General features: G+C 40.8%; 1 protein-coding gene across 3 annotated transcripts in view; it reads right to left on the minus strand.

The window, feature by feature from the left end:
* ATG5 (autophagy related 5) overlaps positions 1 to 20711 on the minus strand; it is a 152293-nt gene that overhangs the window by 71208 nt on the left and 60374 nt on the right. For all 3 annotated transcript variants that reach the window (XM_044289697.1, XM_044289695.1, XM_044289696.1), the window contains exon 6: positions 4675 to 4769. In XM_044289697.1, the coding sequence (XP_044145632.1) occupies positions 4675 to 4769 (95 nt within the window). The remainder of the gene's footprint in view (positions 1 to 4674; positions 4770 to 20711) is intronic.

Below are 20711 nucleotides of genomic sequence, written 5' to 3' on the forward strand. Positions count from 1 at the left end.
GAAAAAAAATAACGCTTCCGTTTTGTCCCAATTCATTCTGAATGGAATGCAATCCGTTCAGTATGCATCAGGATGTCTTCTATTCCATCTCTTGTACGGTATTTGACCGGACAAAATACCGCAGCTTGCTGCAGTATTTTTTCCGGACAAAATTCCAGAACACCACTACCGCACTTGCCGGCATTAATTTCCATTGACACAGACACTTCCTCTCACCATGTCTATAAAGCAGGAGCTGTTAGTAAAAGCTGGTTCTTAGAGAGCAGGGGTGCTCCTGCAGCTGACAACCCCCCTCTACTGCAGCGATGGCCAAAGACATCTGAGGACTTTTCCATCAAAAGACAGTGGATGGGCATTAAGAGGTTAAAGAAGAACGTAAGAAAATACTTTGGCGTTCGCCAAACAGCATGACGCAGACTTCCCAAACATGTGGAAGAAGGTTCTCCTGTCAAATTTTGCTTTTTGGCCATCATGGAAAATGTGTGTGGCGCAAACCAGGCACTTCCTATCACCTTTGCCACAGTGAAGCAGAGTGGTGGCTGTTACAATGCAACCCATGTGACTTGAACCACTTAAAGCCGCTGTGTCCGGAAGAGTGGGCACAAATCCCAGTGTCTAGATGTGCTAAGCTAATAGAGATATCCCCAGGGAGACTTTCATCTATAATTGCAGTAAAATGTGGCTCCACAAAGTACTGACTTTCAGGAGGCGAATACTTAGACGCATCATAGCTCTCAGTTTATTGTCTAAATCATTGATTCTGTTCCAGTAAAAAAAAAATAAAAAAAATTGTACCTTCATAGTGGCAAGCATGTTGTGTAAATGGAAAGGTACAAGCCTCTTCCCCCCCCCCCCCCCCCCCCCCCCAAAAAAAAAAAAACACATTTTAATCCCAGGTTGTAATGCAACAAAACAGGAAAAACATTGGGGGATGTGTCTGTGCCATTCTTGGTACAAACACATAAGAGGAGATTTCTCTTCTCATTCTCTTATTGTTTCAACTTTCCAGATCTTATGCTGTATTATTTGCAGTGATTTGACCATTTTGCACCACATAATGTATACCCGATCCCTTTCCTTTGACTATGCCCTGGTACTTTTATCTTCTTCTTTGTTGTTGTCTTTAGAAAAGAGAGGAGACTGATGGGAGAAGAGAGCCTGGAATCGGTGAGCTTTGGGGTGGGAAGTATTCCAGAAAACCTTCTTAGGTACGGTACCTTACACAATCAAAACAAAATACCATTGGGCAGGTCAAAGATGACTTGAAATGACAACTATCCAGAGCGTATGCCCAAACTAAAGAAACTGTGAAAGGGCAAAGTAAATCACACACAGTACGTACTTCTTACAACCGGAATAATCTTAAACCTCTGATGCTGCTGACAAAACGTGCTTTTATGTAGTAAGTAGAGTTGGCTACAGCTGCCAGCTGGAAAGGATGATCTTGACTGGATCTCCTGATTGTTGCCATTAATTGTTCCTTTTCTTTCTGCAGTATTGGACTTTTTTCCCATCAGTAGTTAGTTAAAACTCACGAGTTTATATTATAAATATAATTTGTAACTGATTAGAAGCTATAAAATAGCACCTATTAAGGTATTTCAATTGTGTACTTGTCAATCTGAGTTCAAGATCCAATATGTTTGGAATGGTATGCTACAAAAATAGACTATGTCATCTCCATGGTCGAGTTCACCCTGAAAGGCTTTTGAAACTGAAAAGCTGCTATTTGTTAGTAAAAAAAACAAATCAGAGGGGGCCAACTGTCCAATAGTGAACACTAATGGGAACCTGTCACCATGAAAGTGCAAAGTAATCTGCAGGCAGCATGTTATAGAGCAGGAGGAGCTGAGCAGATTGGTGTGTAGTTTTATAGGAAGAGAGTAAAACTTGTAATTTATACATTTATATTCCTGCTCATTCTAGACTTTGAAGTCAAGGAGTCCGTCCTATTAGCGATTGACAGCCTTTCCTCTATGTAAAGAATAGGGGAACAGCACTCCAAGTAGAATAATGCATCAAAGAGCAGGAATAGTGGGTGCTCGATTCAGTGGTGCTTAGCCCAACTCCCCCTTGGTCCAAATTCCAGAATAAGGCCTCAAACCGTTGTGCGGCCGTTCCGTGCAGCGGGCCGGACCCATTCAACTTGAATGGGTCCGTGGTCTGTCCGCACCGCAACAAAAATATAACATGTCATATTTATTCGCAGTGCGGAACAACAGAAAGAAACACCACGCACAGCACTCCGTGGTGCTTCTGGTGTTCCGTTCCGTGACTCCGTTCCGCATCTCCGGAATTCAAGTGAATGGGTCCGCATCCGTGATGCGTCGTGCACATGGCCGGCGGCCGTGGATTGCCAACCCGCCGTTTGCGGGCCACCCAACGGCCGTGTGTATTACGCCTAAAAAGTTGAGCAGCACTCCAATTGGTAGTTGAAAAATAGATGTCTTGATTTATTGCATCAGCAAAAGCATATCCATCTGTTAAATATGCTTTTGCTTATGCAATAAATCAAGACACCTATTTGTGAACTATCCATTGAAGTGTTGTTTCAAAAAAAAATTCTGACCCTTCCCTCTGATAGGACCAAGTCCTTGACTTCAAAGCCCAAAATGAGCAGGAATTTAAATAAAGTACAAGTTTTACTGAATCTTTTCCCATAAAACTGCTCAGCTTTTCTTACTCTATAACATGCTGCCTGCAGCACAGACACCATGTTCAACTTGACAAGTCCCCTTTAAAGGAGATCTCTGGGCTTTTAAAAAAAAATCGAGTTGCCTTCTGAACTGTTGTGGGAAGAGAGTTTGATCATGGATGTATTCACGAATCCTCCATATACAATATGTGCAGCTGAACAGGAATACACCTCAACACATATGGTCGGGACCTAAGCAGAAGATGCCGCAGCCAGGGTGAGCACAGTGGAGACAGCAGAATCGGTGGCCCAATGGAAGGGTAAGAACTGACCGCTCTAATCCCACAACAGGACACTGAATTAATACCAACAGGGTTTCAGTTAGCCTTTTATTATAGCAGGAGAACTCTGTATAACAACGCGTGGCAATTGCTCAATAAATAATCCCAGAATGCAAGCAAAATGAAAAGTTTCATGTTCGATAGTTCTCTCTTTCAATAAGGGTGTAGACAGTTTTTAAGCAGCAAGTGGTTAACACCTATTTAAAACATGATGATTTTTGTTCATAATGGGAAAAAAGACTGCACAATTCAAATAAGATTACTGTACATTAAATAAAGAAGTGCAAGTGGGCAATTGCTTATACGTCGGGTAGCTTTCACGATAATAGCTGCAATTTCCGTTCCCAATTAATCATTAGTTTCGGTATGAGTACATATTTCTGCCATTAAGAGCACACGTCAACTCAATTTAAATTCCTCATTCCTTGTCCAAAGTATTAAGTTGTCCAACAGCTAGAGACTAGGCTGCAACTGAGTGGTGTCCTCATGGACATAATCAGCATATTTACTAATGAAGATGTGCCATTTTTCTAGTGCAATTTGCACCAAAAAACTGTCATGCATGCTTTGCAACACATTTACTATCCATTTGACACACTTTTCTAAGCTTTTTCTGCCTCGTCCGACAAGGGAGTGTGACTTTGCTAAATAGAAATGCGGCTTCGCTAGAAAGGGGTCATGACCTAATTGCCGCCCAGTGTGCCAAAAAGGCACTAACATTTTGGCGCATTCTCAGAGGAACTATACGGCAACCTATAGGTGATGTAGACTAAGACTAGACAGGTTTTTTTGGCGCATGGGCAGAATTTATGCTGCACAGACAAAATTCTAGGATAAATCTGATGCAGGATTTACGAGACTCCAAATTTACAAAGGTCCATGCGTCAGAATAGCAAATGTATCTAACATTAAGACTGATTCGTATTCTTGGAAAGAACGACATTATTAATAAATCTTCCCCAATGCCATTCAAATTAAATGGCTGAGATAGCTTGAGGAGACCATGGTTGGCCACACATGGATAAAAGCCAGCTGAGGCTACTAGCGGCTCTTACAGAACAGCTCTTTATTCTGACTCATACAGGCGGTCCCAAATAAGAACATCCCTCTATATCATAATTATCCCTAAGGCCTATGGACAGGAGTTGTCTTTGTAAGACCACCATTTTAATCTAATAATAAAAGCTTGCCAAAGGCTTTCCCACTATCACTGTAATTGTGTAGTAATATGAATGCATCTATAATTTATAGTTGGTGTTAATCTAACCTGACTAATCTGACCAAAGACCAGCTCTGCATGGGGTCTGTATGCCTTTTCCACATTTGAGTCAATTTCCTAAAGGTGCTTCAGGTTCCTCCGATTCCTCAAAATCATACCAATAGGCTAACTGCCTTCCAGTAAAATCAGTCCTAACATGTGGTTCCCTGAAGTAGGCATATTAGATTATGAATGATTAGGAGTAATCAGAAATAAAACACAAAAAAGACCTGGCCCCAGACTCACAGGAGTAAAAACACAGGCATGAAATAAATTGAATGAATCATATATTTAGGATAAATTAATTAGTATTGTGGTAATTATTGTGTATCACAACTTCCCCCTACATACTGGAGTTTAAAACCACTAAGTTTTTTGTTATCGTCCAGTCAGTAATAAAGTTGAATGTATTATGCTAAAGTTCTGATAAAAACACTCACCTGATATATTCGAAAGGGTATGTAACGAAAGCCTCTGTCTTCTGGCGAATATTCCATAAGTTTTCGATTTATTGCCCAAAACTGGTCAAACTTATCTAGGACAGCACAAGAAAAATGAATGCTTAACTTTTCTAATAACATTTTCACTGAAAGGAATATGTGAACACTATGGCAATACTATAAAACTGAAATACAGAGGTATAGTATTAAAAATAAAAAAAATAAAAAATGAGTTAAATGACACCTAACAGACTCACAACCACTTCTGTTCCAGGAATTTTAAGGGTACTTGCACATGGATGCGGAAACAGAATTTTTGTGAAGATTTCTCTGCGTTTCCGTAACAAATCTGCACCAAAATCTGGATGTGTTACTTGTGGATTTTGATGTGGAGTTGCAATCTCATCCTATGCGTTGCAAAGGGTGAAATCCGCACTAAAAATCTGCACCAACAGTTGACATGCTGTGGATTTCAGGTCAAGTTTCACTGAGCAAAAATACACAAAGTGTACATAAGATTTGTAAAATCTCATTTACTTTGCTAGTACTGTATTACGCTGTGGTTTTTACACACGAAAATCCACAAGGAAAAACCTAGTGGTGTTTTCCAGGCCTTTACTGATTGCCTATTCTAAAGATAGGCTATCTGATCAGCAAGGGTCCAATACCCCGCACCCCTTGTGTCACAGACAAAGCTGGTTACTGACAGTAACCATGACACAAAGGATAGAGCTGTAGTTCCGCCAATGACTTTCAGCGCTACCACAGAACAACTGATTATCAGGCGTGCGGAGTGTCAGACGCCCATTGATCAGATATTGGTGGCCTATCTTGGGTATAGGCCATCAATATCATAGCAATGGAAAATCCCTTTACGGTATCCTTAAAGTATAACTGTCATATTATTTATTTTTGGAGTATTGGATTGTGGTGATTAATATTCACTGTGCACTGTGTATTCAATTACCCCTTAATTCCACAGTTTTGTTCCCTGTACTGCCTACTTTTACCTGTGCTTAAGATAGGGTTGCTAGGCATGGTCCGTCTATGTGTTATAGGACGGAGGACGCAGAAGCACGCAGCGTGCAGGCTCAGGTTACTGACAGCCAGGGACTGTAAGTAAAGGATTAAAGCCAGGTCCTCCCCAGCAGCTGATAACAGTGCCTGGGCTGTGTGCACTTCTCCCTGTCCCTGAGCTTTGCAGATGCTCCCTCACTCAGCAGACTGGGACAATGCAGAGTTGGAGCAGCGCAGACCAGGGAAGGGAGATCTGCCATCTGCTCAGTGTATAAATGAAAGCAACATGTGGTAAGAGGACCCCTTTGTGCTGCAGGAGATTAACCCTTTGGGGAGGGGGCCTCTGGTTACTGACACTTTTGGGGGGCTATTGTTACTGGCTAGTGAGGGCAGGTGGGATTAGCCTCAGGGTGAGGGCAGTGGCGGCCATCTTAACTGAATAGTGAAATTGCAGTTTTATGCAGACTGGTTGCTAAGGGCTGAATCTTATTAAATATGGGGTAAGTCAGTCTAATAGTAACTGATTCTGGAATATCATGTTATTAGTAACTACCTACATATATGAAAATTGAAATTAGGGTCTAAGTGTGACAGTTATCCTTTAAGAATGTGTTTTCAACATCATAGAACACAAATAAATACCCTACCAAAAGCATCATTGGATTTGAATACTGAAGTAAAATAACATTGAAAAAACTAACAATAACTGACAGGTTACAGTAGTAGAAATGAGAACACAAATTCAATAGGACAAACAAAAAGTCTTTCAAAGTAGAACATACTTTGTCATGATGTACAAAGTGTGTAAAATCATTTACAATAACCTACAGTAATGATGAATCAGAATTACTAAATCTGAGTACATACTGCTAAAAAAAAACTATGTGGGGGCGTACGAAATGTCAATTTTAGTTATGTTCACTGAAAACATGACCAAGCTTTTCACGAGCTCTAAAAATTCCAACATTCCTCCTTGATGAAAACAGTTACTTCATTCCGCCTGGATTACAAGTGTTCAGTATTTTTTGGACAATTTGGTTCCATCAATATAAAACAGAAGAAACTAATATTTAGCGTGTAATGTCCTGTGCCAAACACATGTCATAATGCTCCATATTTTTTTACTGTTCATATTGTTCAAGGGTTATCTGGAAACTTCCTATTGATGACCAATCTTCAAACAGCTGATTGGCGAGAGTCGGACCCCTGCTGATCTGATATTGATGACCCATCTTGAAGATAGGTCATCAATATCAAATTGCTGGATAACCCCTTTAATGTTTGTTTCACAATTTGTAAATGGACCTGCTGTACAACTATATTAAGGATCATATACAGCTGTGCTACCGCACTTATCCTCCCAGTACTCTATAAGTATTCATGAGACAGCCATGTAAAAATGGGTGCCATAGTGCAGAACCTGGCATCAGCCAGGTTGGTAGTTAAGTAATGAGGCAGGAATTCAATTTCATGTTTCCAGACATTTTCAGGATATACAGGTATGCTATGTTAAATGCAATGATAACCATTTAAAAAAAAAAATGTATTCTCGTCTTTAACATATCTTGGGCTAAAATCATTTTTCCAGCTGGCCTCATCATCCCCTTGATGACCACCAATACACCTTTTTATGGTGGCCCAGTCTAACTCTTCAAGGTTCTCCCTCACCTAAAAGTCGGGCTCCTTCCCAATGAAGGCCACAGCCCCGCTTGCCACATATTCTATCAGGGTGCACCCCTCTGCTGCAGCCTGATGGTGGATGTCAGTTTCGCACTTACAGAATAATACATTGCATAAGCAATTGCAATATATTATAGAAGCAATCAAATGTTCCATTAAAGTTAAAAAAAATACATCTTTTTCCATTGAAAAAAATCGGTAAAACAAAACCAACTCCACATATTTTGTATCACTGCCTCCGTGATAACCCGTACTACATAATTATCATGTAATTTATCCCATACGGTAAACGACGTAAGAGAAAAAAAACAATGCAAGAGTTGCTGTTTTTTTTCTTAAACGCCACCAAAGAAATAAATAAAAAAGCGACTAAAAAGGGTTACGTACCCTAAAATGATACCAACTAAAAGTACAAGTCGTCCCACAAAAAAAGTTATGGGTCTCGGAATGCGGCAATGTAAAAACATTTTCTGGTTTTTGTTTTTTTTAAAAGGTTTTATTGTGCAAAAGTACTAAAACGAGAAAAAGAATATATATATTTGGTATTGACAGAAAAGTAAAAAGTTATAGGTTAGGTTTTGGAATGCGACAATAAAAAAAAAAAAAATAATCACTTGGTCACCAAGGTCCAAAACAGGCTGGCCATTACAAGGTTAAACATTTTCAACCATTTCCCTCCTACATGCTTCGGGTTTCACTGACTCTGCAGACTGTCATTTCTTCTTTTCTTTAACTATTTGATCTGTAGCCCTTTATCTGTACTTTTCTAACAGTTCAAACTCTCATTTAAGATAAATTAATAACAAACGGATAAGAATTTAGCTATAATTTGTGTTTATGAGCTGTTAGGAGTTCAGAGATAAGGTGTCGATAGCCTTTAAAGCAGGTGTATGGCAAGACAACTCTGGTTACAGTGCTTAGGAGGGCTGCCACAAATGTGTTGTACTTAAATGGGTTGTTCAGTTTCCAATACTGATAACCTATCCTCTGACCATACTAGAAGGCATTGTTTGAGCCACAGAAATTGTTTGACGAATAATAGAATTTTAAAGAGAACCTGTCACAACTATAATGGCTCCCCACAACCTCTCAGACTACCTCACAGCTCTGGTCATCATGTCCCCAATGATATCTTTGGGTAGTTTGTGCAATTAATAACTTTGATGCAAAACCACTTTATTACCCCACCCCCTCAAGTTCCAGATGCACGTGGACCGTCAAGAGGGGATCAGTCTTGATGCTCCAAGCCAAGCTTGCCTCACCTCCCCACTTCCACCTCTTCTCAGGTGCAATGTATCTGTTGTACACAAGCTTAAGAGGGAAGAGGTAGGATGCGGGAGGGGCAAGCTTGACTTGGAGCATCCTCACTGCCCCCACTGACTTCAAACAGTTCATATACACAAAGTGTGCAAGGGGAATAAAGTGTTTTAAAGGTAAAGTTATCCACTGGATAAACTACTTAAAACATCACTGGGGACAGATTGTGGGGCCTTTATGATGTTGACAGGTTGCCCTTAAAAGGAAAAAAAATATATATACATAAATAATAATAATAAAAAATAAAATTAAAAAAAAGTATATAGACTTTGCTTCAAAAAAGTAATGTTATCGGACATAAAAAAACAAATACAGACAAAACTGTTATTTCTACAGACTGGGTCTAAGCAAGGGGCACAAAGAAATGTAACCACATCCTGTAGGTAACAATTTTGACATAAGAAATCATGCTATGTTGTTATGCCGTGCTGTAAACAAGCACTTTTCTTACATGCATTTATGAACACTGAGTAAACCAAAGACTTAAACAAAAGAAAGTATGTTTTCAGTTTGTGGATTGAAAGTGTTTTCTCAGCAATAACAGTTTTTGTGCTGCATTCAGCAAAAGGATTTTTACTGCAGATAATTTCTTTTTTTATTAGGTCACCAACATAAATACATATATATATCAATGAAAGTATGTAATATAGCATAGCACAGAGGAATTTTCTAAGGCATAAACCCTTAAACCGGCCGACCCATCCTTCAATCCCAACTTCACCCCCACACACCAGGTAAATGTAAAACTGAACTCCATGAACCATCAAACCTGTACCGGTTTGTGTCCAGGAAACTGTTACAACATATTCCATGAAGTGAACTAAACACATATGGGGTCATTTATCAAATTGGTGTAAAGTAGAACTTCAACCTTTCATTTTCCAAAGCAGCTGTCAAAAATGAAAGGTGCAATCTGATTGGTTGCTATGGACAACTAAGCCAGTTCTACTTTACACTAGTTTGATATACAGTCAGGTCCATAAATATTGGGACAGACACAATTCTAACATTTTTGGCTCTATACACCACCACAATGGATTTGGAATGAAACAAACAAGATGTGCTTTAACTGCAGAGGGTGTAGGAATTACAACAGTTTTCATATGTACCTCCCACTTGTTAAGGGACCAAAAGTAATGGGACAATTGGCCTCTCAGCTGCTCCATGGCCAGGTGTGTGTTATTCCCTCATTATCCCAATTACAATGAGCAGATAAAAGGTCCAGAGTTAATTTCAAGTGTGCTATCTGCATTTGGAATCTGTTGCTGTCACCTCTCAAGATGAGATCCAAAGAGCTATCACTATCAGTGAAGCCAGCCATCATTAGGCTGAAAAAAACACAACAAACCTATCAGAGAGATAGCACAAACATTAGGCGTGGGCAAAACAACTATTTGGAACATTATTAAAAAGAAGGAACGCACCAGTGAGCTCAGCAACACCAAAAGACCTGGAAGACCACGGAAAACAACTGTGGTGGATGACAGAAGAATTCTCCCTTGTGAAGAAAACACCCTTCACAACTCTTGGCCAGATCAAGAACACTCTCCAGGGGGTAGGTGTATGTGTGTCAAAGTCAACAATCAAGGGAAGACTTCACCAGAGTGAATACAGAGGGTTCACCACAAGATGTAAACCATTGGTGAGCTTCAAAAACAGGAAGGCCAGATTAGAGTTTGCCAAACGACATCTAAAAAGCCTTCACAGTTCTGGAACAACATCCTTTGGACAGATAAGACCAAGATCAACTTGTACCAGAGTGATGGGAAAAGAAGAGTATGGAGAAGGAAAGGAACTGCTCATGATCCTAAGCATACCACCTCATCAGTGAAGCATGGTGGTGGTAATGTCATGGCGTGGGCATGTATGGCCGCCAATGGAACTGGTTCTCTTGTATTCATTGATGATGTGACTGCTGACAAAAGCAGCAGGATGAATTCTGAAGTGTTTCGGGCAATATTATCTGCACCTATTCAGCCAAATGCTTCAGAACTCATTGGGCGGCGCTTCACAGTGCAGATGGCCAATGACCCAAAGCATACTGCAAAAGCATCCAAAGAGTTTTTTAAGGGAAAAAAGTGGAATGTTATGCAATGGCCAAGTCAATCACCTGACCTGAATCCGATTGAGCATGCATTTCACTTGCTGAAGACAAAACTGAAGGGAAAATGCCCCAAGAACAAGCAGGAACTGAAGACAGTTGCAGTAGAGGCCTGGCAGAGCATCACCAGGGATGAAACCCAGGGTCTGGTGATGTCTATGCGTTCCAGACTTCAGGCTGTAATTGACTGCAAAGGATTTGCAACCAAGTATTAAAAAGTAAAAGTTTGATTTATGAGTATTATTATGTCCTATTACTTTTGGTCCCTTAACAAGTGGGAGGCACATATGCAAACTGTTGTAATTCTGACGCCGTTCACCTGATTTGGATGTAAATACCCTCAAATAAAGCTGACCGTCTGCAGTTAAAGCACATCTTGTTCGTTTAATTTCAAATCCATTGTGGTGGTGTATAGAGCCAAAAATGCTAGAATTGTGTTGATGTCCCAATATTTATGGACCCGACTGCATGACCTCAAAGAAATGTGGGAGAAAAAAACGTTTTTGTTAGCCTTTATTTGTGGATCATTTGTTAATAAAGCTTGAAGGCCATGTTTTTCTTAGAGGCTATGAACAGCTTTGGGGGCAATTTTTTTAATCATGCATTTTACACTAAAATCTTTTCTTTTAATTGGTCTTTATTAAAAAATGTCATCAGTTTTCGTTATACAACCTTCACTTTCAGTGTGTGTGCAGACCATTTCTTTCTGCTTCACAGTGAATCCATCAGGGAGCTGCACTGACAGCTCAATCTGTAGCCCTTAAGAGGACCTTTCATCGGTCCAAACATTGTGAACTAAGTATCATGACATACAGCGGTGCCCAGGGATCTCACTGCACTTACTATTATCCATGGGCGCCGCTCTGTTCTCCCGTTATGTCCTCCGGTATGTTCGTGGACTTGGTTATAGTAGGCAGAGACTTAGGGGACTTGGTTATAGTAGGCGGAGTCTGCCCTTGTTCTGCTGGGCGTCTCCTTCTCCTAGGTTGTAGCGCTGGCCAATTGCAGCGCAGAGCTCACAGCCTGGGAGGTTTTTTCTCCCAGGCTGTGAGCTCTGTGATGCGATTGGGCAGCGCTACAGCCTAGGAGAAGGAGATGCCCAGCAGAACAAGGGCAGTCTCCTCCTATTATAACCAAGTCCCCGAACCTACCGGAGGACATAACGGGAGAACGGAGAGGCGGCCAGGGATAATAGTAAGTGCAGTGAGATCCCTGGTCCTCTTTAACTCTCAACTGACAGCTCATAAACACTAATTATAGCTCATATCAAACTGAAAAGAATATGGCTTAAATGAGTGTTTATGAGCTGCCAGAAAAGTATAGATCCACCCTACAGGACAGCTTCCTGTTCTTGAGCCCTCTTAAAGCGGTAGTCTCACTTCAGCAAATAGCATTTATCAAGGAAAAAGCACCAGCCTATGCGCCCTCCCACAGTTTAGGCCACCAGAGAGGCTGGCACTTTTTCCTACAGTGTGCAAGCACGGCCACCGCTGATGGATTGTAGGGTGGTCGTAACCATGGAAACGAGCAGTGTGTAGTGTGATAGAAAAGTGAATCCAGCCAGCAAAGGAGGCAATATGGACAATCACAGTACATTAGTAAGTGCCTTGTATTAACTTCCTCTACATCAGTGTTTCCCAACCAGTGTGCCTCTAGCTGTTGCAAAACTACAACTCCCAGCATGCCCGGACAGCATTTGGCAATGCGGGCATGCTGGGAGTTGTAGTTTTGTAACAGCTGGAGGCACACTGGTTGGGAAACACTGCTCTAAATAATAAATGCTATTTGCTGATGTGAGACAACCCCTTTACTACAAAACAATGCAAGTACATATAAAGTTGAATGAATCAGTTACCTAGCCAATATCTATGACCAGCACTGTGAAAAGCTTTGCAGGTGAAAGTCATCAGTTTAAGGGCTTATGCACACAAAAGTATTTTTTGTCCTCATCCGTATATCCGTTCCGTGGCATCTGCAAAAAATAAGACCATGTCCTATTCTTGTCCGTATTACAGATAGGACTGTTCTATTATGGGCCAGACATTCCATTTCGCAAAATGCAGAATCCACACAATCAGTATCTGTGTTTTGTGGATCCGCAAAACAGGCTACGGTCATGTGAAAGAGTCCTAAATGTGATTATGAAGTGAATGGTCACTTGTGGGCACACAGTGAATGACACAAAGTAGAGACATCAGTGTAGGGGACGGACAGAAAGAAGAGTCCGGCAGCTACAATCGGGAGAGTTGGTTGAAGGGAAGACCAATTAGTTATCTGTTACAGTAACCAAGGCAAGAATTCAGAAAGCTAGGTCTTAAAGGGGTTGACCCATCTCTAGAACGGAGCCCGTAAAGTGGAGAAGAGCAGACCATGCATGTGCAGCTGCTCTCCATTTATTTCTATGGGATAGGCAAGTGCTAGTTCGGCCATTTCTGTCAGCCCCAAAGAAGTGAATAGAATGGTCGCTGCGCTTGTGCGGTGTACCACCTATTCATTTCTATGGGACTGGAAATAGCTGAGCGTGCCGGGCTCTGTTTTACAGAAAGGTGCAGGTCCCACAGGTCGGACCTGCAACTATCAGACATTGGTGGCACATCCTAGCGATATGCCACCAATGTATGAGATGGGCCAACCCCTTTATATTCTTTTCCATCAGCCTTCCTTTGATGGCCCGGGCGATATCACTTTTGTCTTAGATCATGCATGCCACTACCCAGAAATTAGCAGAACAAAAGCCTACCACTTCCACTGTATTTCAGCAACCTGTATCATACTGAGCTCCAATCCAAGCAGCTTATAATCACGGTTATGCAAGTTGGAGTTAAATTGCATACACTATTTGTCACAATGATTGAAGAAACTTTTTTTTATAATGACTCATTCAGAATATCCATATATAGCACTAATGCCTTTGATCTTGTGAAGTGATGCAATAATAAAATGATGATCAAAACAGGTCGGTTGAGCGTGGTTATCTAAGGTGTGTTTGTCATCAGTGCCAATTATGGAAACTTCTTATGAATTACATTCCGATTGTTGTGGAAAGTGAAGAAAGGCTGTAAGCAGTATCCTAAGTATTCGTATTTTGAGAAATGATTTCAACAGTACAGAAAGATGTTCTTATTAAAATCATAGAACATTTCTTAAACAAATTGTTAAAGGGTCACTAATTTTTCCAAAAACTTTTGATATGTCAAAGCAACATATCAAAAGTTTAGATCGGTGGGGGAGAGAGATATGTGCGTGCTTCTCTACTCTTTCTAGGGATCAATGGGGGTCTCAGCGCTTAGACCACCACTGATATAAACTTTTGATATGTCTCTATGACATATCAAAACTTTTTGGCAAAGTTTGTGACCTTTTCACAATTTATTTTAATAATAATAAAAAATATATACTGTAGTGTTAGGAACTACCATGAGAAACCCTCCTTCCTTAAAGGGGTTGTCTCACTTCAATAAATGGCATTTATCATGTAGAGAAAGTTAGTACAAGACACTTACTAATGTATTCTGATTGTCCGTTTTATACACTGCTCGTTTCCAGGGGTTATGACCACCGCTGCAGCGCAGATACGAACTGGCCAGGACAGACACTGCTGTACATGCATGCCTCTGTGTGCTACCACTGTCCTGGCCACCAGAGAGGCTGGCAATTTTTCCTATAGTGTCCAAGTTCGGCCACTTCTAGTGGATTGCAGGGTGGTCGTAACCCCTGGAAACAATCAGCGTGTAATGTGATGGAAAAATGAATCAAGCCAGCAAAGGAGACAATATAGACAATCACAATACATTAGTAAGTGCATTGTATTAACTTTCTCTACATGATAAATGCCATGTGCTGAAGGGAGACAACCCCTTCCTGACTGCCATACTAAAATCAGGTACCATATCCTCCGTGCCCCCAATCTGTGCCCCCTGCCTCCACCTTTGCCGGCTGTGCACTGTGTATGTGCCTGAAAATAGGCCCGCCTGCGCCTCCATTCATGTCCCCTGCCATCAGAGTCCCCTCCCCAGCTCTCATCTGTGCCCCCTTGCGCAGTGCGCGCCTGATGTATCTGATGGCGGCGGCTCTGTTCCTGAGCAGCCACCATCAGCAGCGAGTGTCAGCTGTATGCTGACACTCTGCTGTAACCACTTAGATGCCACTATCAGCGGCATACAAGGGGTTAACAGAGGGAGGTGGCTCCCTCTCTCAACCATGGGGATGCAGAGCTGTGATGGCAGAGACACATGGCAACCGGACAGCTTGCAAAGGTGTCCAGTGTTGCCTTCTATCAGTGTAAAACTGATAGTATTATACTTTGCAATGTAAGAGCATTGCAAAGAATAGTAAAGCCATTAAGCCCCACTGGATCTTCAAGATCCAAGCGGGACTTGATTAAAACAAAGAAAGGTGTGAAAATAAAAAAATAAATGTTTTTTTTTAAAGGTTAAAAATATAATAAAATTGCCTTTTCCCACATCCGCTCATTTATAAGGCTACTTTCATACTTGTGGCAGTATGATCTGGCGGGCAGTTCCATCGTCGTCGGAACTGCCAGCTGGATCCGCCCATTTGGATGTGACTGAAAGCATTTGTGAGACTGATCTGAATGCGGATCCGTCTCACAAATACATTGCAAGAACGGATCCATCTCTCTGCTTGTCATGCGGACAGACGGATCCGTCTTGTATCTTTTTTCACATTTTTACCGGATCCGGCACTAATACATTCCTATGGGGAAAAATGCCGGATCCGGTATTCAAGCAAGTCTTCAGTTTTTTCCGCCGGAGATAAAACCGTAGCATGCAACGGTTTTATCTTTTGCCTGATCAGTCAAAACGACTGAACTGAAGACATCCTGATGTATCCTGAACGGATTACTCTCCTTTCAGAATGCATGGGGATATGCCTGATCAGTTATTTTCCGGTATAGAGCCCCTGTGACGGAACGCTATGCCGGAAAAGAAAACCGCTAGTGTGAAAGTACCCTTTAGAGATTAACAAATGAAAAAAATTAAATAAACTACACATAATTAAAATTGGTATCACCGCGTCCGTAATGACCTGATCTATAAAATGATGACGGTACCAATCCCGCGTGAACGCTGTAAAAATAAATATTAATAAAAAAAATGGCAGAATTGCAGTTTTGCTTCACCTCCCAAAAATATTTAAAGGGACACTGACAGCCCCAATTAGCATATTTAGGTATATATACGTGAGTACAGGTCTTATAAAGTCTATTAAAATGATCTAATGTATCCCCCCTGTCCACCTTATAAGTACCAAAATATAAAGTTATATAACCTGCTTGTCCGGTCACCAATCTGCCCAAGGGGCGGCGTTTCATCACAAAATGCGCCCAGCCAGCCGCTCCTAACTGCCGTTCTGAAGCCCCGCCCAGCTCATCAATATTCACTTAGCTGGGCGGCGGCTACAACTCTCCCGACTCAAGTGCCCGACGCATGCGCATAAAGCAGAGGCTGCAGCACTTGAGGCGGGAGAGTTGTAGCCGCCGCCCAGCTAAGTGAATATTGATGAGCTGGGCGGGGCTTCAGAACGGCAGTTAGGAGCGGCTGGCTGGGCGCATTTTGTGATGAAACGCCGCCCCTTGGGCAGATTGGTGACCGGACAAGCAGGTTATATAACTTTATATTTTGGTACTTATAAGGTGGACAGGGGGGATACTTAGATCATTTTAATAGACTTTATAAAACCTGTACTCACGTATATATACCTAAATATGCTAATTGGGGCTGTCAGTGTCCCTTTAAGAAAAAGTGATCAAAAAGTCATATGCATCTCAAAAATGATACCAATAAAAACTACAGTCCATCCCGCTAAAAATAAGCTCTCATAAAACTATGTTGACGGAAAAATAAAAAAAAATTATAGGTTTTAGATTTTGGTGATGCAAAAAATTTTTATTAATAGGGTTACTTTCACACTAGCGTTCGGGTGTCCGCTTGTGAGCTCCGTTTAAAGGGGCTCACAAGCGGACCCGAACGCTTCTGTCCAGCACTAATGCATTCTGAGTGGACGCGGATCCGCTCAGAATGCATCAGTCTGGCAGCGTTCAGCCTCCGCTCCGCTCAGCAGGCGGACACTTGAATGCTGCTTGCAGCGTTCGGGTGTCTGCCTGGCCGTGCGGATCCGTCCAGACTTACAATGTAAGTCAATGGGGACGGATCCGTTTGAAGATGACACACTATGGCTCAATCTTCAAACGGATCCGTCCCCCATTGACTTTACATTGAAAGTCTGGACGGATCCGTTCAGGCTATTTTCACACTTAGAAATATTTTAACAATATAATGCAGACGGATCCGTACTGAACGGAGCCACCGTCTGCATTATATGAGCGGATCCGTCTGAGACGGATCAGCTCTGAACGCAAGTGTGAAAGTAGCCTTAAAAGTGATTTTATGATTTAAAAGTGGTAGAAAATGAAATAAACTATACAATTTTGGTGTTGCCATAACCGTATCATCCCACAGAATAAAATTATCATCTCAAATATACCACAATTTTTGCCCGCTTCACCACCTAAATGTTTTTATAAAAAGCACTAAAAAAGCCATATAGACCCCAAAATTGCACCAATAAAAATTACATCCCATCCTGACAAACAAACTCTCACACAGCTACATTGATGGGAAAATCAAAGTTATTGGTCTTCAAATCGAAGACCAATATCTGTGATGCAAAAAAAAAAATATATATATATAAATGTTTAATAAAAAGTGATTTTATGAAATAAAAGTGGTAGAACATGAATAAAACAATATAAATTTGGTATCGCCAGAAACGTATCAACACACAGAATACAACCATCTTATCAAGTATACCACACTGAAAATCCCATAAAAAAAAAAAAAAATGCCAGAATTGCAATATTAGCCACTTCATCTCTATATGTATCCAAAAATTGTACCATTAAAAACTAAAGCTCACCCCGCAAAAAATGAGCCCCAACACAGCTCAGTCAAAAAACAAAACAAACAAAAAAAATAAGTTATGGCCCTTAAAATCTATTTCAGCAAATTTCATGTTAGAAAATGCAGATGTGGCTCCTTTTCTTTTGAATTCTGCCATCTGCTCATACAGCAGTTTACAACCACATATGGGGTGTTGCCGTATTTAGGAGAAGATAGGTAAATTATGTGGTGCATTTTCTCCTGTTATCCCTTGTTAAAGTGAAAAATTTTGGCTTTTTTACAAATTTTTCTTGTAAAAAATATAATTTTTCATATCATATTCACAGCCATGTGTTTCTAAATATTATGAACCGCCTCTGACGTTAAAGTGGTCAGTAAACCCCTCAATGAATTATTTGAGGGGTGTAATCTCCCAAAATTGAGTTACTTTTGGACGGTTTTTACTGTAGGGGTGCCACTGCCCTAGTGTGCCTTCAAATATGACATGACACTCAAAAGCTATTCCAGCAAATCTGCTCTACAAAAACCATATGTTGCTTCTTTCCTTCTGAACCCTGCCGTGTGTCCATACAGCTGTTTACAAACATAAATGGGGTGTTTCTGTAAAATGCAGAATCAGGGGTAATAAATATTAAGGTTAATTTTGCTGTTAACCCTTGCTGTGTTATAGAAAAAAATGGATTAAAATTAAAAATCTGCACAAAAACTGAAAATTTTAAATTTCACCTCCATTGTCCTTTAATTCTTGTGGGACACCTAAAGGGTTAACATAGTTTGTAAAACCAGGTGTAAGTAATTTGAGGGACGTAGCTTCTAAAATGGGGTCATTTATGGGTGGTTTCTATTATGTAAGGACGTTAAAGTGACTTCAGAACTGAATTGGTCCTTGAAAAAGTTTGTTTTGAAAATTTTATAGAAAAGTTGAAAAATTGCTTCTTAAATTCTAAGCCCTCTAACGTCCTAAAAAAATAAAATTTGATTTTCAAAATGAGGCCAACATACAGTAGACATATAGGGAATCTTAAGTAAAAACTATCTAATGAGGTATCACTATCTGACTTTAATGCGTAGAAATTCAAATTTAGAAAATAAAATTTTCTTCAAAATTTTCTGTAAATTTTTGATTTTATAATATAAAAGGTAAAAGTTAATGTACAAATTTACCCCTAATATTAAAGTACAAAATGTCATGAGAAAACATTGTCAGAATGGCTTGTGTAAATAAAAGTATTCCAAAGTTATTAGCACATTTGCAAAATTAAGCTTGGCATGAAGGTGAAAAATGGCCTGGCCTTGAAAGGGTTAAGGAATTAATTGTTCAGAAAGAAGTCAGGAAAGTGAAATATCACTAGACTGAACTCAATGAGACCTGAAATCCGCAGACATGAAAACAACAAAGAAGGCATGGGTAGGAACAAGACGTCCCGTGAATGCCTACACACTTCAGAATGAAAATAAACCATTGCTTACGTGATATCACAAGACATACTAACATCAGCGTGGTCTCTTTAATGTGAAAAAAGGAAAATGCTACATTTGGCTCCTGCCTTCAAACAAAATCTGTAAATGTCTCCACATAAAACTGAACCACATCAAAAGCACATTATGTAAATATTACACAATGCATTTCTCATTGACCCTAGTCCAGATACTTTCCATGTTACAACAGTAATTCCTGAAAGTAATGGTGAGGTGGACACGACCTTCTGGATATTAAGACTGCACACTGCATCGCCTTTGCCTAGTTCACACGAACGTATGGCTTTTATAGTCTTTTGCGGTCCGTTTTTCACGGATCCGTTGTTTCGTTTTTGAGTTCCGTTGTGTTTCCGTTTCCTTTCCGTTTTTCCGTATGCCATGTACAGTATACAGTAATCACATAGAAAAAATTGGGCTGGGCATAACATTTTCAATAGAAGGTTCAGAAAAAACGGAACGGATACGGAAGACATATGGATGCATTTCCGTAGGTGTTCTGTTTTTTTTTGCGGACCCACTGACTTAAATGGAGCCACGGAACGTGATTTGCGGCCAAATATAGGACATGTTCTATCTTTCAACGGAACGGAAAAACGGAAATACGGAAAGGAATGCATAAGGAAACCATTCCGGTTTTTTTGCAGAATGGTTCCGTATACGGACCAGAAAAAAAAACGTCCCGTACACTCGCAAAAAAAACGTTTGTGTGAACTAGGCCTTATTCTAGTCTCCATAAATGAAGAATCCAAGCAGAAGTAATTTACCCAGAAGAGACTAGGATTAATAAAAAATCTCAATGGCATGTAGCAGGCCAAGAACCATGAAGGGAACCTGTCACCATGAAATGCAGTGCAGGCGGCAGGTTATAGAGCAGGAGAAGCTGAGCAGATCGATATATAGTTTTGTGGGAAAAGATTCAGCTTGTAATTTAAAATATCTTATCTTTCTGAGATCAGCTGCTGAAGTAGACCATCTTATTAGTGGCTGACAACTATACAACTGAATACACTAATACAGGGAATAAGGCTACTTTCACACTAGCGCTTGATCGGATCCGATCATATTAATGCAGACGGAGGCTCCGTTCAGTACGGATCCGTCTGCATTAATAACTTAGAAAATTTTCTAAGTGCGCAAGATGCCTGAGCGGATCCGTTCAGACTTTCAATGTAAAGTCAATGGGGGACGGATCCGCTTGAAGATTGAGCCATATGGTGACCTCTTCAAGCGGATCCGTTCCCATTGACTTACATTGTAAGTCTGAACGGATCCGCTCGCCTCCGCACGGCCAGGCGAACAGCTGAACGCTGCAAGCAGCATTCAGCTGTCCGCCTGTCCGTGCGGAGGCGAGCGGAGCGGAGGCTGAACGCCGCCAGACTGATGCAGTCTGAGCGGATCCGCATCCATTCAGACTGCATCAGGGCTGGACGGAGGCGTTCGGGACCGACGAACGCTAGTGTGAAACTAGCCTTAGACCGCTGGCTTGCTGAGCTCAGAAAGTGCAGACATTTCAATGAATA

Source organism: Bufo gargarizans, chromosome 4 (genome assembly GCF_014858855.1).
Source record: "Bufo gargarizans isolate SCDJY-AF-19 chromosome 4, ASM1485885v1, whole genome shotgun sequence".
NCBI classification, from domain to species: Eukaryota; Metazoa; Chordata; class Amphibia; order Anura; family Bufonidae; genus Bufo; species Bufo gargarizans.